This window comes from Spermophilus citellus (genome assembly GCF_964194105.1).
Source record: "Spermophilus citellus genome assembly, chromosome: 16".
NCBI lineage: Eukaryota > Metazoa > Chordata > Mammalia > Rodentia > Sciuridae > Spermophilus > Spermophilus citellus.
Genome location: NC_138196.1, coordinates 65,780,170 through 65,796,394, shown reverse-complemented (window position 1 = coordinate 65,796,394; position 16,225 = coordinate 65,780,170). Strand labels below are relative to the sequence as shown.

The window sequence follows — 16,225 nt, the reverse complement described above, 5'->3', positions numbered from 1 at the left end:
GTTTTAACTTAAAAATAGCTAATATTTTCTTAAAAGTATTGTAAGAAATAATCATAGATTCACTATCATGAAGTCTATGACAGTGTCAGATTATTAGGGAAAACCTAGAAACAAGCTGACAACAAACTAGTTAAATAAACTATTATATCCACATAATAGAAAAATATGCAGGTATTAACAAATGATGCTATAGAATAATATAAAATGAATGAAAATTGTATATTTAAAGGAAATCATACATGAACTCAGTTATATCACTATTAAAAACAAAAGCCAGGCACAGTGGCACACACCTGCAATCCCAGAGGCTCGGGAGGATAAGGCAGGAGGATCTCAAGTTCAGAGCCAGCCTCAGCATCTTAGTGAGACCCTAAGCACCTTAGCAAGATGGTGTCTCAAAATAAAATATAAAAAGGGCTGGGAATGTGGCTCAGTGGTTATATGTTCCTAGGTTCAATTGGTACCCCCCGCAAAAAAATCTAATATATACTATTAACTAAGAAACTATGTGCCAAAATAGTGGTTATCATTAGATATCAGAATTACAAGTGAGGAGTATTTTCTTTGTACTTTTGGGTTTTTTTCAAGTTGTCCACAAAAATACATATTATTTTTGCGTTCATTCAAAAAGCTTTCAAATAGCAAGGTACAGTGCTGCATGCCTATAGTCTCAGCCACCCAGGAGGCTACGGCAAGAGGATTGCTTGAATCCAGGAGTTCAAGACCAGCCTAAGTGACACACCCTGTCTCAAAAACAGTTATGAAAAAAATATATGTACACAATACTAATTTCAGATGGTCTGTAATAAGGGCCAAAAATAACAAAACTAATTTAGTATTATTTTGTGTTTCAGTGAGAGATTGTATTATGGAATAAAAAACTCTTCTGCCACAAAATTTCATCACATGTATTTGAAAAGTTAGCAATATTACTTTCATTTCTTTCATCAAGAACAATGAAAGAAAGGAAGAATAAAAGGAGAAGCAGAGCCAGGCACAATGGTAAACGCCTGTAATCCCAGCAGCTCAGGAGGCTGAGACAGAAGGATTATGAGTTCAAAGCCAGCCTCAGCAATGGTGAGGCACTAAGCAACTCGAAATAAAATACAAAATAGGGCTGGGATGTGGCTCTGTGGTCAAGTGCCCCCAAGTTCAACCCCCAGTACCAGAAAAAAAAAGGGGGGGGGGACAGTTGACACAGCTAATAATTAGCCTCTGCAGAATTTCAAGGGAACTGTAAATGAAAATTAATTTACAGTGAAGAGTCATAACAAACAATATGCCATCCAATCATGTTAAGAACAATATGATGAGGCTCTTGATATCCAAAGTTTTCAGTGTTTGAACACACTCACTTTCCAAGGTGCCTCTCCCTGACTTATGAACAGATAGTATCTTAGAAAGAAAACTCACATTTATTGAATAAATTCAAATTATGAATAAAAATTAAAAGTTTACCTAATTTTCTTAAAATTTATGATAGTTATCCTTCAGTCTAAGGTCTTTTTGAATTCTAATAAAATTGGCATAGAATACTTCCCAGCAACTACAAACTCTCAGCAGAAAAATCAATTGTATGTTTTAACCTAACATGAACAGTAGAAATGATTTGCAAGAAAGATCTTATGAACACAGGTTAGCAAATTCCAGCTTCAACTTCTAACTGGCTCTGGTAGCATTTTGTCAAAAGCAGCATTTTGTGGTAAAAAGGCCAATGGATTAGGACACATTAAGCAAGATTCTGTATGAAAACTATGGCCTGAGGAAGTTACGTACTGTCTAAAATGTATGGCTGTTTTCTGTGCCCTAATGAATGAAGTCAATTAAAACTAACAGATCTCTGAGCTTTCTTTTAGCTCTACTACTCTGACTGAAAGATGAAAAGTATGCGTCATTAAGCAGTTTTCATGACTTGCTAACTTTACTTGAAGTTTAGGAAACTGAGCTCCCCTAAAAGGACCCTCAGTTCTTGACACTATTAGGTGTACAGCAGTTAGAACAATTCCAATTCAAAAAGAACAAATGCTAATCTGAGTTTTCATCTATTCTGTCCTGAAAGGAACTGATCTGCTCTGCTTCTCAGTGAACATCAGTTCTGATGTTTGTCCTTTTGGAAACGAACAGTAAGTCCACCCAACCTATGACAGGCCATTTGAAGGAGTTTCTACCTTGAAAATAAGCATATCTAGAACAAGGAATGAGGAATTGCAGGCAAACTTTACACAAAGAGGCTTAGGCAATGAGAACAAGTTCATGGACAATCCCAGTGAAATGGAAAGATGATCTCTTCAACACAGACCGTGGTTCTCAAAAACAATTACACAAGCAAAATACAGAGAACAGCCAAAGGATGACAGCTTAAATCCTTGAATAAGGTCTTGAAACTTTGAATGGGGTCTTTTAATAGTCTACATTCGGTCGCAAATCACAGATACAGTCTGTGTCTATTTAGGTAAAATCTCTAAATAAGAGTGGTACTCTCAGTCCAGCATGATTACAAGTTCAGAACTGAAATCATGGTGTTCAGCCACCCACATCATAGGAAGATTCTCCCTGCACTTATTCAAGCATGGAAGATAAGAATGTTATCTCATTAGAGGAAACTAACCACAGCTTCTACTCACCTATGCACAAATACGTGAAATAACAAATTTCGTGGGATAGCTGCTAACCATCAATGAACACTGTAATAAAAATCTAGAAGTAGTCAGGAACAGTGGCACACGCCTGTGATCCCCAGCAGCTCAGGAGGCTGAGGAAGGAGGATCACAAGTTCAAAGCCAGCCTCAGCAACTTAGCGAGGCCCTAAACAAGTTAGTGAGACTCTGTCTCAAAATAAAAAATGAAAAGGGCTGGGGACCTGACTCAATGGTTAAGCACCCCTGGGTTCACTCTCAATACCAAAAAGAAGTCTAAAAGTAAAGTGGGTAAGTAAAGAGAGGCCAACTTGATAGGAAGGGATAAATCCATACATCAATACATACTGGGTTTTCCCTCTTAGATTATGTTTGATATAAAGGACAAGAACATGTCAAGACTTTCTTTCATCATTATTGACAGCCTTTTCTAAATAATAGACTTTATTTTAGAACAACTGTAGGCTTATAGAAAAACTGAGCAGAAAGGACAGGAAGTTATATCTATAAACCCCCTTATCACACTGCCCTCCCCAATTTCCCCTATTATTAACATCTTACCTTAGTGTTAATTGAACCAACTAGTTGAACCAATATTGATAAGTAAAATCCATAGTTTTACTTCTGGGTTCACTTCTTAGGTTATACAGTTCTACAGGCTTTGATAAATGCATGTCATGATATCCACCATTATAGTATCATACAGAATAGTTTCACTAAAAGCCCTAATCTATCTGCAGCTTTTTAAACATCATTTATCTATCCCAGCCCATCTGAAATAAAAGCAAAAATGTGAAGCTAGTCTCTAATAAGTTACTCTGGGCTCTACCTACCAAATATGACAAGGCAGACCATGGCTGGAGGAAGTAGGTAAACAGGAGTGTGCCTTAAGGGCTTATATTTTGTCCTTGGCGAGCAGAGCTCACTCTCCTTCTGGTTACCTGTCCTGAATTGCTTTCCTCTGCCACTCCCTTTTACCATAGTGTTCTGCCTCACCTTCAATACATCATTTTATACTGAACTCATAAACTATGATCCTCACTCATAAACATATTCACAACCTAAGACATGATATAAAAGAAACTTCCTGGGTTCTATACCACATACACAGGCCTGAGGAGAGATATGAGTAGTCCCACACATCTATCTTTGTGCTTGTATCACTTTCTAGTTCATGCTTTCTTTCTGTGCACCAAAAGACTCTCTCCAATCTTTCACTTTTAATTTGTAAAATTCTAGGAATTTTGTTATACTCCCCCTTTTCCAAGGCAAATACTACAGTGACTTTCAAGCTGAGCTATAAAAAGTATACACTACCAGTAGGTGCCACTGTCCAACAAATGACGTTGCTGCATTACTTTACTGAACAGTTAAAATTTCCAACTGGCTACAAAACAATCATTCCTTAAATCAGTAAATTGATAACTGAAATGACAGGCCTTCAACCAACTAAGAACATTTCCATTTTAGTACTATAGATTTAATGATATACCCAATACACCTTTGCAGGGTGCTGGGGATTGTGCACAGGCTTTGCACATGATAGCCAAGTGCTCTAATACTGAGCCACACTCCCTACACCAAACTTTTTTCAACATGAACTCTTCAGGAAGAGGACTACTGTTGCTCATAAAAACTGCATGGCTCTTGTCCAATGAGAATTTACATTTCATAAATTCTGAGGGAAACATATTTCATACATCCACTTCTGACTAGCCACATAGCATAAATAAACAGCAACATCTCATTTCCATATTACTAAGTCACTATTTCAGTTTTTGACATGTTTATACACAACAAACTTTATATTTAAATTAGATACCAGGATTTTATCTATCACCAGTATAGTCTGAGTGCCCTCATCAGAAATAGTTAAGAGCCAGTGACGACAGGCACCATGACACAACCCTGAAATCCCAGCTACTCAGAGGCTTAGGCAGGAGGAAGCAGGTTGGAGGCCAGCCTCAGCAACTTAGTGAGTCCTTGAATGCCACATAAAAAAATTAAAAGGGTTGGGGATATAGTTCCGTGGTAGAGCACCCTACCCCAGAGTACTGAGGGGAAAAAAAACACTTCAGACCAGAAGTATCCCAAATTTTAGATTTCTTCAGATTTGGGAATCTTTGCACAAATGTGAGACACCCTGGGAATGGGCCTCAAGTTTAAACAAGAAATTTGTTTCATATATACCTCGTACACATCCTGTAATAATTTTATAAAATGTTGTTGGTGCACTCATACTTTGACTGCAAATGATCAAATGACATTGTGTGGAACTTTTCCACCATTTCAGCACTCAAAAAAGTTTTAAATTTTGGAGCACTTCAGATTTTCAGATTAGGATCCATAACCCATATTATCAAACGTGGGATGTGGCACTATATAACAGACCTAAAAGTTCAGATGTCCATTCTCTGCCGTAAGTTTCTAGGATCTGAGAAGAACTCAACCCTAGACACTTCTATAAGGAAGAAGAAACAAGGGTCTTGCCAAAAACTAGATCAATATTTTAACCAGAACAGGGCTAGGGCTATAGCTCAGTTGGTAGAGTGCTTGCCTAGCACGTGTGAGGCACTGGGTTTGATCCTTAGCACCACATAAAAATGAAATAAAGGTACTGTGTCCACCTGCTATAAAAAACATTTTTAAAAGATTTTAACCAGAACAAATTTGCATGTCTTACTGTTATGCTTATGGGTGGAACAGTGTAAGAAATAAACACCAAGCAAAACAGCACCTAAGAGCACCCAGAGTAACACCTGCTCTGAGCAGACATCATGCTTATGCATGTGCTTGTCAACAAGATCATCTCTAAGTGGTAAATACAAAAGCTCTCCAACTTAAAAAATAACAGTAGCAAAACACTTAAGCACCCTATAGAAATAAATTCAATGTATCATTACTTGTCAAATTAAAAAGGCATAGATCCTCCAAGCCTTGGCAATTCTATTTTCCAGATTACAATCATTCACTTGCAAATATGCAAGATAAATTATGCCCAAGTATTGTCACTGCATTTTTAGTTGTAACAGAAAAAGATCAGAAGCAACCTAAATGTCCATCAAGTGGCAATAGGTTAAACAAGATAGGTATATCCCCTAAAACATTATTAGGGTACACCTAATTAAAAACAGACACTATGATCTTTTAGTTCAGCCATTAAAAGTGATGATGCAGCAATCACAAAATTCCAACTATTTTAAGATTCCATGTATACAAAATGTCCCAAATAGGCCAATCTATAGAGATAGAAAGTAGTTTAAGATTGCAAGGAGCTGGGGAAACTGGAGAGAAATGGGGACTAAGGGGCAAAGTATTTCCTTGGGGATTATGAAAATATTCTAAAATTTATTTAGGTAATAATTGAACAGCTATGCGACCATCTTAAAACCACAAAGTTGTACACATAAAAATGAGTGAAGTGTATGGGACATGACTTACATTTCCATAAAGCTGTTATTTTAAAAAGTGAAGTAGAAGGGTAGAGATTTTAATAAAAACAACTTATCTTCCAAAACAAAGTGTAGTGCCTCTATATAAAATAATATGGATTCATCTCCAATATATATTGTTCCATGAATAAAACAAGAATATGTGACTAGTATAATACAATTTGTTTTTAGACACACACACACACACACACACACACTTATTGACTTATACATGAAATACAGAAGAAACTAGTAACAGTGGTGATCTTATGGAAAAAAATTATGTCTAGACAAGACTGACTCACTTTTCACTCTATGCCTTTCTGTATTACTAAATCTTGTATAATATGTACAAATTATTTTAAACATTTTTAAGTAATGTATCTATTACAGGTTCAATTTATGAAGTATTCTGTTTCCCATACTTAATATTTTCCAACTAGTAAGATGTATCCATGATGAGTTTATTTTATAAAGTAATATCAAAGTTTAGAAAGTACTGATCTTTAAAAAAGTCAATAATATTGGGAAATGAATAATGTCATAATTTATTACTTTCCTTGTTCCTTGGTTTCTTGTTATAATCTGCTTTTTAACTATTTCCATACTTACTACCTGGAACCTTCATTTTAAGGTGCCCAGGAAAATTATTTCTTTTTATGTCAGCTAACTCTTACATTTGTTAGCTCTGTTAAAAGATTTGCTAAGGAATCTGGTTGAAATTACTATGTAAATAAGGTTAATAATCCATGGAATTGATTCATTCTATTTCAATTTGTACTTTGCCTGTGACCAACGAAGCATATTTATACTACAAAATCTGCTAGATAATATTTAACCAATATAATGTAATAAAGGTCACCCTATTAAAATGACCACATTTTTAGCAACAGGTTTTTATCCACAGTATTAACTGCACTGGAAAGTAAGTTAAGAAAGGGTATACCACACTTCCCTAACACTCTTTGTATACAAACTGGATTCCCACTATTTAGCCTATTGTCTTGACAATTAATTCACTCTAGACAAAATTAAACCATCCTTCTTCAGCATTTCCACTGCACCATACATATATCTTTACTTTCAGTTCATCACGATGTTGTAATTATTTGTTTATATGTCTGTCTTTCCCAAGATGCCTAGCTCCCTGTGATGGAAATACTTATCTTTGAAACTTCAGGAACTAACACAGCCCCTGCACATAGGAAGCCACTTCAGGAAGTTTGCTGCATGAGTTATTGTGACTTAGAAACACTTGCATTACCCCTACACTATACAGCTTTTAAAATATCATGAAGCAGAATTCACTTTTCATTGCCTACACTATTTACAATCCTGAAAAGCAGATATATGTAGTTGCAAATCAAAAATAATTTATACCACAGATGATTATCTAAGCTAATACTAAAATCAATCAGCTCACATAAAGCACACACAAATAAAAAGCAATGCCAACATAATGAAATAAAAATGCAGCTTTTGGAATTTTTTCAAAAACTGGGTGCATCTGAATTATAGTCAGTTATCAAATGTTCATGGATTTGGAATGTCTGAATTTAGCAAGTCTTTGTGCCTAAACAATGAACTGGGATAAAGGACACTAAAAGGATTAACAGGTCATTTTAATAAATCAGGGATACCTGCTGCTCAACATCAAATGTCAAATAAAACGCCAACTCTAGGGTCAAAGCTGGGGCCATTAGTGACTGCAAAGGGAAAGATCTGATGCAGCCCACTTTTTCTTACAAACAAGAGACCCAAAATAAACTTTTTTACATAAGTAATGAATTCTTAAATATTTATAGAAAACTAAGACAAAGATTTCAAGGCTAACTGGCAAAGGTATATGAAAACACTCCATTTATTCAAATAAACACTTAACAAAAATCTAGCATGACAGCTAATAAGTGATAACGTGGATCTGAGTTTTAACACCTTTTTACTATACTCTTCACTAATCTAGGCAATTTTATTAATTAGTAACTTAACAAAATGTAAAAGTAAAAAATTGGAATGGTCCAGGTAATTTATGTAGACATAGTAGCAAAATAACTTCAATTTTTTAATATTATAAGGGAAATCTTAGAGGGCTTTAAAGTTTTCCATAAATTAGTAATGTAATTAGGTAAGTCACTCCAAATCCTAGGCTCAGTTTTCTAAACTATAAAACTGCCTAGAATAAGTGATCTCTAAGATCCTCTTTACCTTAAGTTGTTCCATAATTAGTATAATTTTTTTTAAATACATATTTTAAATAAAATATGAAATACAAGGATTTTTTTCCTTGTCACCAATTCGTTACTTGATTCTTTTCACAATCATCTCAAAATCACTCTACCCAGATGGCAATCAATCACTACTCATAGATGGACAAATTAATGGCTTCTCTAGAAAACAAAAATAATAAAGTTATTTTAATAAAACGTTTTGGGGGTGGGGTTGTGGTTCAGTGGTAAAGTACTAGCATGTGTGAGGCACTGGGTTTGATCCTCAGCATCACATAAAAGTAAATAAAATAAAGATATCGTGTCCATCTACAACTAAAAAAAAAAAAACAAAAAATTTTTAATAAATAAATAAAAAGTTTTTACTGACCTGGTGCAACTACATTCACTCTAATTTTCTTTCGTGCTACCTCTTTAGCAAGTGCACGTGAAAATCCAACCAATCCTCCTTTACTGGCACTATACACAGACTGGCCAGAATTGCCTTTTAAACCGATAATACTTCCTAGAAGAAAAGAAATTAAGCAAATTCAAACTAATTCATAGGAATTATATAAAAAATTCAGATAATTTATAGTAAACAAATAAAAAAGGTAAAACCCATTTTACCTTATCCTTTACTCACATTAGTAATTCTACCCACTGTCATTTGAGTAGTAAGACTTTAAGAATCCAAGTATGCTCCAGACAAACACAGAAAACAAGATCAGAATGAAGCTGGTGTAAAACCACAAGTGCCAAGTAGGAGGCTTGCAAGCCAATCTAGAATGCAGAGCATTCCAATCTCTTGAGTAGGTCAGCTATAATGAAAATTCTGTGGCTTATAATGGCTTCTAGTAGGAAGAGGTTGAAGCCAGAAAAAGTCTAATTAATTTTACCTTTCTACAAATAGACGTAAGGAAATACTTCTACCTAAATCCATCTGAAGATAAATCTCACTAAATTAGAACTACAGTTGATCTAAACTTACCAGTTCCACTTCAATTATAACTTTTCATAAACGTGCAATTTTGTTGCTTTCAATAATATAACTTGTATTGCCTACTAAAGATTCTTAGGTGTGGGAGACCAACCTTGCACATAACTGGGTCACACTCCCAGGCTGGGTGCTGAGGCGCTCAGACACAGAAATGTGGCAGAGCTTTCCCCACCTTTCTTGGGTTCGAGGGTCGGTGTCTCGTGCATGGGTGTGTCTTGCTACAGCGCCATGGGTGAAGCTATGCTCACCTGTTCCTTTGTAATATAACCCCTTGCCCTGTTTAGGATAGAATCTTCCATGGAAGTGTCTTGTGTGTGTCCCCTTCTCTTACTGTGCCCTAGGGTGCGGCCTACCTAGGTGTCAGTCAACCTGCTGACAGTGGACATCATGAGGACAGACTCAGCCCCCCTGAAACCTGACACCTTGCCTCATTTGAATAGCTTCTCCTCAATAAAAGGGGTCAGCATATGCTCCTGCTCTCTCTTCCTGCGGACCCTTAAGGTCAGAGGAGCTGTCACAGCAACCCCAAAGAAAAAGGTATTGTGTCTCTTGTGTGGTTATTTTACGCAGCCCAGTCAGCCCAATTCAACTGGAGTGACCCCTGAGCCTTTTAGTCTGGAGAACAGAAACCCGGCACTTAGGTGACTTCATTTAAAGACTATGTAATTTATATTTATATAAGTCATAAATTATATTATTTATAATTCAAAATATCAGCTATATGCAAATAATTGCTTGCAAAACAAAAGTAGGGAAGTAATTTTCTGCACCACTGACCTGTATTTATGATACAAAAATTAAATAAGCTCACAAAAATTTTTAAGTAATTTTACTTCAGAAAAAGAAAACATCACCAGGGGCAGTGGTGCACGCCTATAGTCCCAGTGGCGCAGGAGGATCCTGAGTTCAAAGCCAGCCTCAGCAACTTAGTGAGGCCCTAAGCAACTCAGCAGGACCCTGTCTCTAAAGAAAATGTTAAAAAGGGCTAAGGATGGGGCTGGGGATGTGGCTCAAGCAGTAGCACGCTCGCCTGGCATGCATGCGGCCCGAGTTTGATCCTCAGCACCACATACAAAGAAGGATGTTGTGTCCGCCGAGAACTAAAAAATAAAATTCATTCTCTCTCTCTCTCTCTCTCTAAAAAAAAAAAAAAAAAAAAAAAAAAAGGGTGGGGGGCTAAGGATGTGATTCAGTTGTTATGAGCCTCTGGATTCAATAGCTGGTACCCGAAAGAAAGAAAGAAAAAATCTACTTTTTCTATTATAATCAAATCCAGTATTAAAAATTTACCTACATTATACAGTCATGCATCGCTTAATGACAGGCACATACAGATTAACCACTGTTAGGTGATTTCATAGTCATGCAAATATCACAGAGTTCACTTACACAAAATAAGATGGTAGAGTCTACTACACACCCCAAGCTACATGGTATAGTCTATTGCTCCTAGGCTACAAACCTGTACAGCATGTTACTGCCCTGGATACGGCAGGCAATTGTAAAGTATTTGTGTAATGATAGTATTTTGTGTATTTAAACATATCTAAAGATAGAAAATATAAAGTAAAAATACCAGGAAATATGAATTTTTCACTTCCTGTTATGGTTTAGATATAAAGTGTCCCCTGAAAAGCTCATGTTAGACAATGCAGGAATGTTCAAAGGTCTGAAAGTGTGTCACTTTAACTTCTGCAAATTTATGCAACTACTACAATAATTGTTGTTTACTACCCAGTGTCCACAATTTTTTTTAAATTCTTTGTCCATATTTTTAAAATTAGGCTTCACATAAAAATTTAAATTAGGCTTTGCATAAAAATTAGGATGCCCAATTTCTCTTGAAAAATCAAACTATTAGCAAAACTGGAACCACATTCATGCACACCAAAAATCGACTAGATCTGAACACCCACTGAACCTAAATGTCTTCTGTCATTTATCACATGACCTCTACTGCCATTCTCTAATACTTGGTGGTCAACATCCGCCTGTCCCATCAGGATGTGAATTTGTGATTCCTGTTTTACTCATTGATTAGCTAATTAAATCTTTTCCAACAGATAATACAAAGATAAATTTCATAAGTGAAAGTTACAAATTAGTGGATTAAATATGCTAATGGTAATACACAATAATTATAAACCCACAAAGATAAAAACTCACCTACATTAACAATAGACCCTCCCTGTTGTTGAATCATAGTCCTCATGGCAGCTTTACAAGTCAGCATAGAACCCAAGAGATTAGTATTAAGTTGAGATATCATATCTTCGGTTTTTGTTCTTACTAAAAGACTATCCCTACAAAAAATAAACAGCATGTAAATTAATAACAATTTTTTTAAAGTCAAGACATAGGTAACATTTTGATGGAAAGAGTGTAAGACATTCTTCATATCTGAGATAGAATGCCTAGAGGGTATTATTTTGACCTTGGTTTGTGAGCCACTAAAATAAATGATAAGCTTTTAGAAAGGATCCACTTGGAAGGTAGTTCCTACCAATTTCAGTTAAAGTGACAAACATTCCAAATTGCTAAAAGTAGTACCATGTAGCCAAAATATTTTGAATAGCCTAAGCAATTGCCATACTAAGCCTTGTTTAGCAAGACAATTAGTATATTATTCTAAATTCATCTATTTTTTATAAAAGAATGCCTACCCTATAATTCCATCAGTTCATATACTCCCCCCACAAAAAAAATACACGTATACACACACACACACACACACACACACACACACACGGTGACAGAATTCAGAATACTGGTTAGCTATGAGGAAGTATTGAGAAGAAACAGCCTTTAGAGTTATAGAAACATTCAACAGCTCAATATTGATGAGGATTAAAATATTAAAACTGATCAAACTAGACACTTATTTCAATATGAAAGAAAAGAATGCATGGAAAAGTTTTAAAACACACACTTTTTCTTACAAGTAAAACAACTTAACTAATACATTAACTGATACTAATCAAAAGCCTAAATGGGTTAAAAAAAAAAAAACTTAGAAATTTACTTAAATCTATGACCAACCTGTTAATACCAGCTGCATTTACCAAAAAATTTACTTGACCTAAATGTTTCTCCATCTCTTCAAATGTATTTTGAACATCATGTTCTTTAGCAACATCACAGCTAAATGCTAAATGATTTCCTACAAAACAAAGTTACATTAGAATTAATTATAACTTAAATTTTGAATCTACACAGTACACATTTGTTAAGCCCCTACTACATGGTAGGCTTGTGCTAACCCTAGAGATAAAAGATAAGTATTTCATAGGTTCCTGCTCTCACTTGTCAAATTAAACTGGGATGGGGTGGGCAGGGAACAAGAAAGTAATATAACAAAAGTTGATTTGAAAACTTTGGAAAGTTTTGTTGTTTTTTTTGTAGGGCACAGTTGCACACACCTGTAATCATAGTCATTCTGGAAGCTGAGGAAGATAGGTTGAGCCCAGGAGTTCAAGGCTAGCCTGGGAAACAGAGAAAACTTGGATTTTTTTTTTTTTTTAACTGCAGATTGAACCCAGGGCCACTGTACCTCTTTCCATGCCCATCCCTTCTTATTTTTAGACAGTTCCCTCACTAAGTTGCTAACGCTGACCCTGAACTTCAATCCTTCTGCCTCATCCTCAGGTGTCACTGACATTACAGGCATATGCTACAGCACCTGGCTAAGAGATCCTGGCTCTTAGAAAGATTGTTTTTATTTTTAAAAATAAAACTTTGCTTTGAATCTATAAAATTGTGGGATCCTTTTTCAAGTTTGCAGTGCTTTGTTAAGATTCATAATAATGTTTATAGCTTTAACACGAAACCTGTTATGCCCAATTCAACAGTCTTCTGGGTTCATATTCCTTGTTTGAAACTTATGTCTAATTCTTTAGGTTTAATTTGTTTCTTTAGTCCTGAGGATAAACTCCAAGGTTTCTTTTTTGTTGTTATTTTTTAAGCACTAAAAATGAACTATTTTTATACATATATAATATATATAAAAGCCTGACCATCGGTATAGATGAGACAACAAAGAAAGCCATAAAAAAAGAGCTAAAACTACAAATCATTTTTACTAAAAGTAATTGTTACCTCTCAAAAATAGCCACTTTTCAAAAATTGTTTAAATGCCAAAAAATCATACTTCAAAGGAAAATAAAATATTCCCTACTTGGGGCTGGGGATGTGGCTCAAGCGGTAGCGCGCTCGCCTGGCATGCGTGCGGCCGGGGTTCGATCCTCAGCACCACATACCAACAAAGATGTTGTGTCCGCCAAGAACTAAAAAATAAAAATAAAAATATTAAAAATTCTCTCTCTCTCTCTCTCCTCTCTCTCTCTTTAAAAAAAAAATATTCCCTACTTAATAATCTACCATTTTAATACATGTTCCTTGATTTATGATGGGGTAACATCTAGATAAGCCCATCATAGGGTGAAAATATCATAGGTTGAAAATGCATTTCATGCACCTAACCTACCAAACAGGAAGCTAAGCAGTACTGTACACTGCAGAGTATGGGGTGTCTCCCCTCCTGACTGCATGGCTGCCTGGGAGCTAAGGCTTGTTGCACTGCTCAGCATCAAGAGTATCATCCTGCATATCACTAGCCTGGGGTAGATCCCAATTCAAAATTGTTTTGTTTTTTAACAAGGTCTCACTCATTTGTTAGGGCCTGGCTATGTTACTGAGGCTGGCCTTGAACTTGTCATCTTCCTGCCTCAGCCATTAGGTCCAGCCATTTCAAATTTAAAGGACTGATTCCTTCCTTCCTTCCTTCCTTCCTCTCCTCTCTCTTTCTTTCTTTCTTATAGTTGGACACAATACCTTTATTTTATTTATTATTTTTATGTGGTGATGAGGATCAAACCCAGGGCCTCACATGTGCTAGGTTCTACTGCTGAGCCACAACCCCAGCCTGAAAGAACTGGTTTCTACTGAATGCACATCACATTGTCAAGTCAGGTATATCTATACTCTAAATAGTACAATTTTTATAAACTAAAATAATTGCTTATTTTCTGCCTGATTTTGCCAAATATGTATACACTAACATTATCCCCTCATGCCTTTGGGAACAGTAAGACACCTGGGAAAAATCACACTTTACTAATGAAAATCAGTCACTCGGGAAACACATGATTCAAGGAAATGAAATGCCCAAAAGCATCACCTGTCTCACTCCTGGCTTTCATGTGAAGACTTATTGGTCCACAATTATCCTCTAAAACTCAACTGACGGTTTTTAACCTAATCAGCAAACACTGATGGTTTGGCATAACCCAGCAAGAAGCACCACTTTTTCCCTCCTTGGTCATATACTGGCAATGAATATGAGCTGAAAGACTTCTTTCTTTAATGGAAATTTTCCAGTTGTAATTTTAGAGAGCCAAGTATTTTCCCAAACTAAGGAAACAATGAGTCTGAGCTGGTGGTACCAAACCTATCAGCAACTTCTTTTAAAAACAAAACACAAAACTTAACACCCCCAGGATTCTATTCCTCCCAAAGCCTTCCTGATAATAAGTTACTAGTATTCTTCTCTCTTCTACTAATTGGTTCGGTCTTAGTATCTTCAAACCCTCAGACGTCATTTTTACCCTTACCATCAAGAGACTTAAGTTTGAAAAACAATAACTGACCCATTAATAAGAAAAAAAAAATGAAGGTAATAAAAAGGACTGAGCCAAACAAATTCCAATTACTTACAAAATTCACAAAAAAAGGGAATCAATGACTTAAAATTCTTAATAGATGTAATAAAGCAAACCAGATGTATCTCAAAACCGGCTGGCACCCAAAAGAGGTTTTCTCTGATGCACTGCTTTGGGCATTCGCATAGTGGCAGGAACACCTCTCAGGAAAACCAAAGTGAGCTTTTTCTACATGGCATGTCTACCTCTCCAGACTTAACCCTGTAGCTGTAGTCAGGGATCATTCCCTGACCCCCACATAAAGTTAAGTGTGGAGTTGCTTTCTCCTACCACATGCCAAAACAGAGCTCCTCACTATTAGCAAAGGCTGCAGGAAAATGAAGGCTTGTTAGTGGGGCCTTACAAGACTGCGACTTCTTACTAAAATCCCCCAGCGCCCAGCCCTGGGCGGCAGGCGGCGTTGAGGTGCGAGCAGGTAGGGGCCTGCACCAACAGGTCTATCCTAGGGATCCGCGGCTGAATCACCAACCCTCAGAGTCGCTTGTGTTACACACGAAACTTCAGCCCTCGGGACTGCAGTCACGCAGCTGAACAAGCTCGGTACCTACCGCCGAGGTCACCTGCGGCGGCTTTGGCCACTTCCAGATTTCTGGCGATGATCGCCAGTCGGTAGCCTTTCTGGGCCATTAACTGGGCTACTGCCCTGCCAATACCCCGGGAACCTCCAAAAATAGCGCACACTTTGTTCATCTTGAACTCGTGAGTCGAAAACTTGGCTGAGAGCTGCCGCCCTTCTCCAGAAAACCTCGGGCTTTTAAAAAAATAAGTAAATAAATGGATAGATAGATAAAGCCAAGCCGCCGCACAACACCCCAGCAGGCGCTAGCTCCAGCCCACAGACTCTGGCAATTTAAGAAGCCGCGAAGAGTAAGATGTAAACGCGCTGACGTCAGCACGCACGCACCTCCGTCGTCAGCGTGTTGACGTCAGTACGCAGGACTCCCCAAAGCAGCGCCCTACTAGAACGTGGGCGACCGAGCGCGCGGCCGACGGAAGACTGGCCCAGACGGGCTTCGGCTGACTGCTGGGACTTGTAGTCTTCCCGTCCGAGGGCACGGCACGGGCTCCTGCTTAGTGCGGGGTGGGCTCCTCTTGCTGAGGGACGCCTCTTTCCACCCTGGGAGGTGGGAATCTGGATTACAGCCCAGGTTACCACGCGTCCCAGTTTGCTCAGAACAGGGTTGTCAACAACATACTGCACTTTCCTCCGGAAAAGAGTAGTTGATCGCCGAAATGA

General features: G+C 37.1%; 1 protein-coding gene across 4 annotated transcripts in view; it reads right to left on the bottom strand.

Moving 5' to 3' along the window:
* The window catches only part of CBR4 (carbonyl reductase 4), a 78,208-nt gene extending 62,325 nt beyond the window's left edge, over positions 1 to 15,883 (bottom strand). For 3 of the 4 annotated variants that reach the window (XM_081269809.1, XM_081269808.1, XM_081269810.1), the window contains exons 1-4: positions 15,537 to 15,883; positions 12,311 to 12,431; positions 11,438 to 11,574; positions 8,663 to 8,797 (exon numbers count right to left, since the gene is read on the bottom strand). In XM_081269809.1, the coding sequence (XP_081125935.1) occupies positions 8,663 to 8,797; positions 11,438 to 11,574; positions 12,311 to 12,431; positions 15,537 to 15,678 (535 nt within the window). In that variant the 5' untranslated portion in view covers positions 15,679 to 15,883. The remainder of the gene's footprint in view (positions 1 to 8,662; positions 8,798 to 11,437; positions 11,575 to 12,310; positions 12,432 to 15,536) is intronic. The other variant, XM_081269811.1, reaches the window with a different exon arrangement.
* Positions 15,884 to 16,225: the final 342 nt, after the last annotated feature.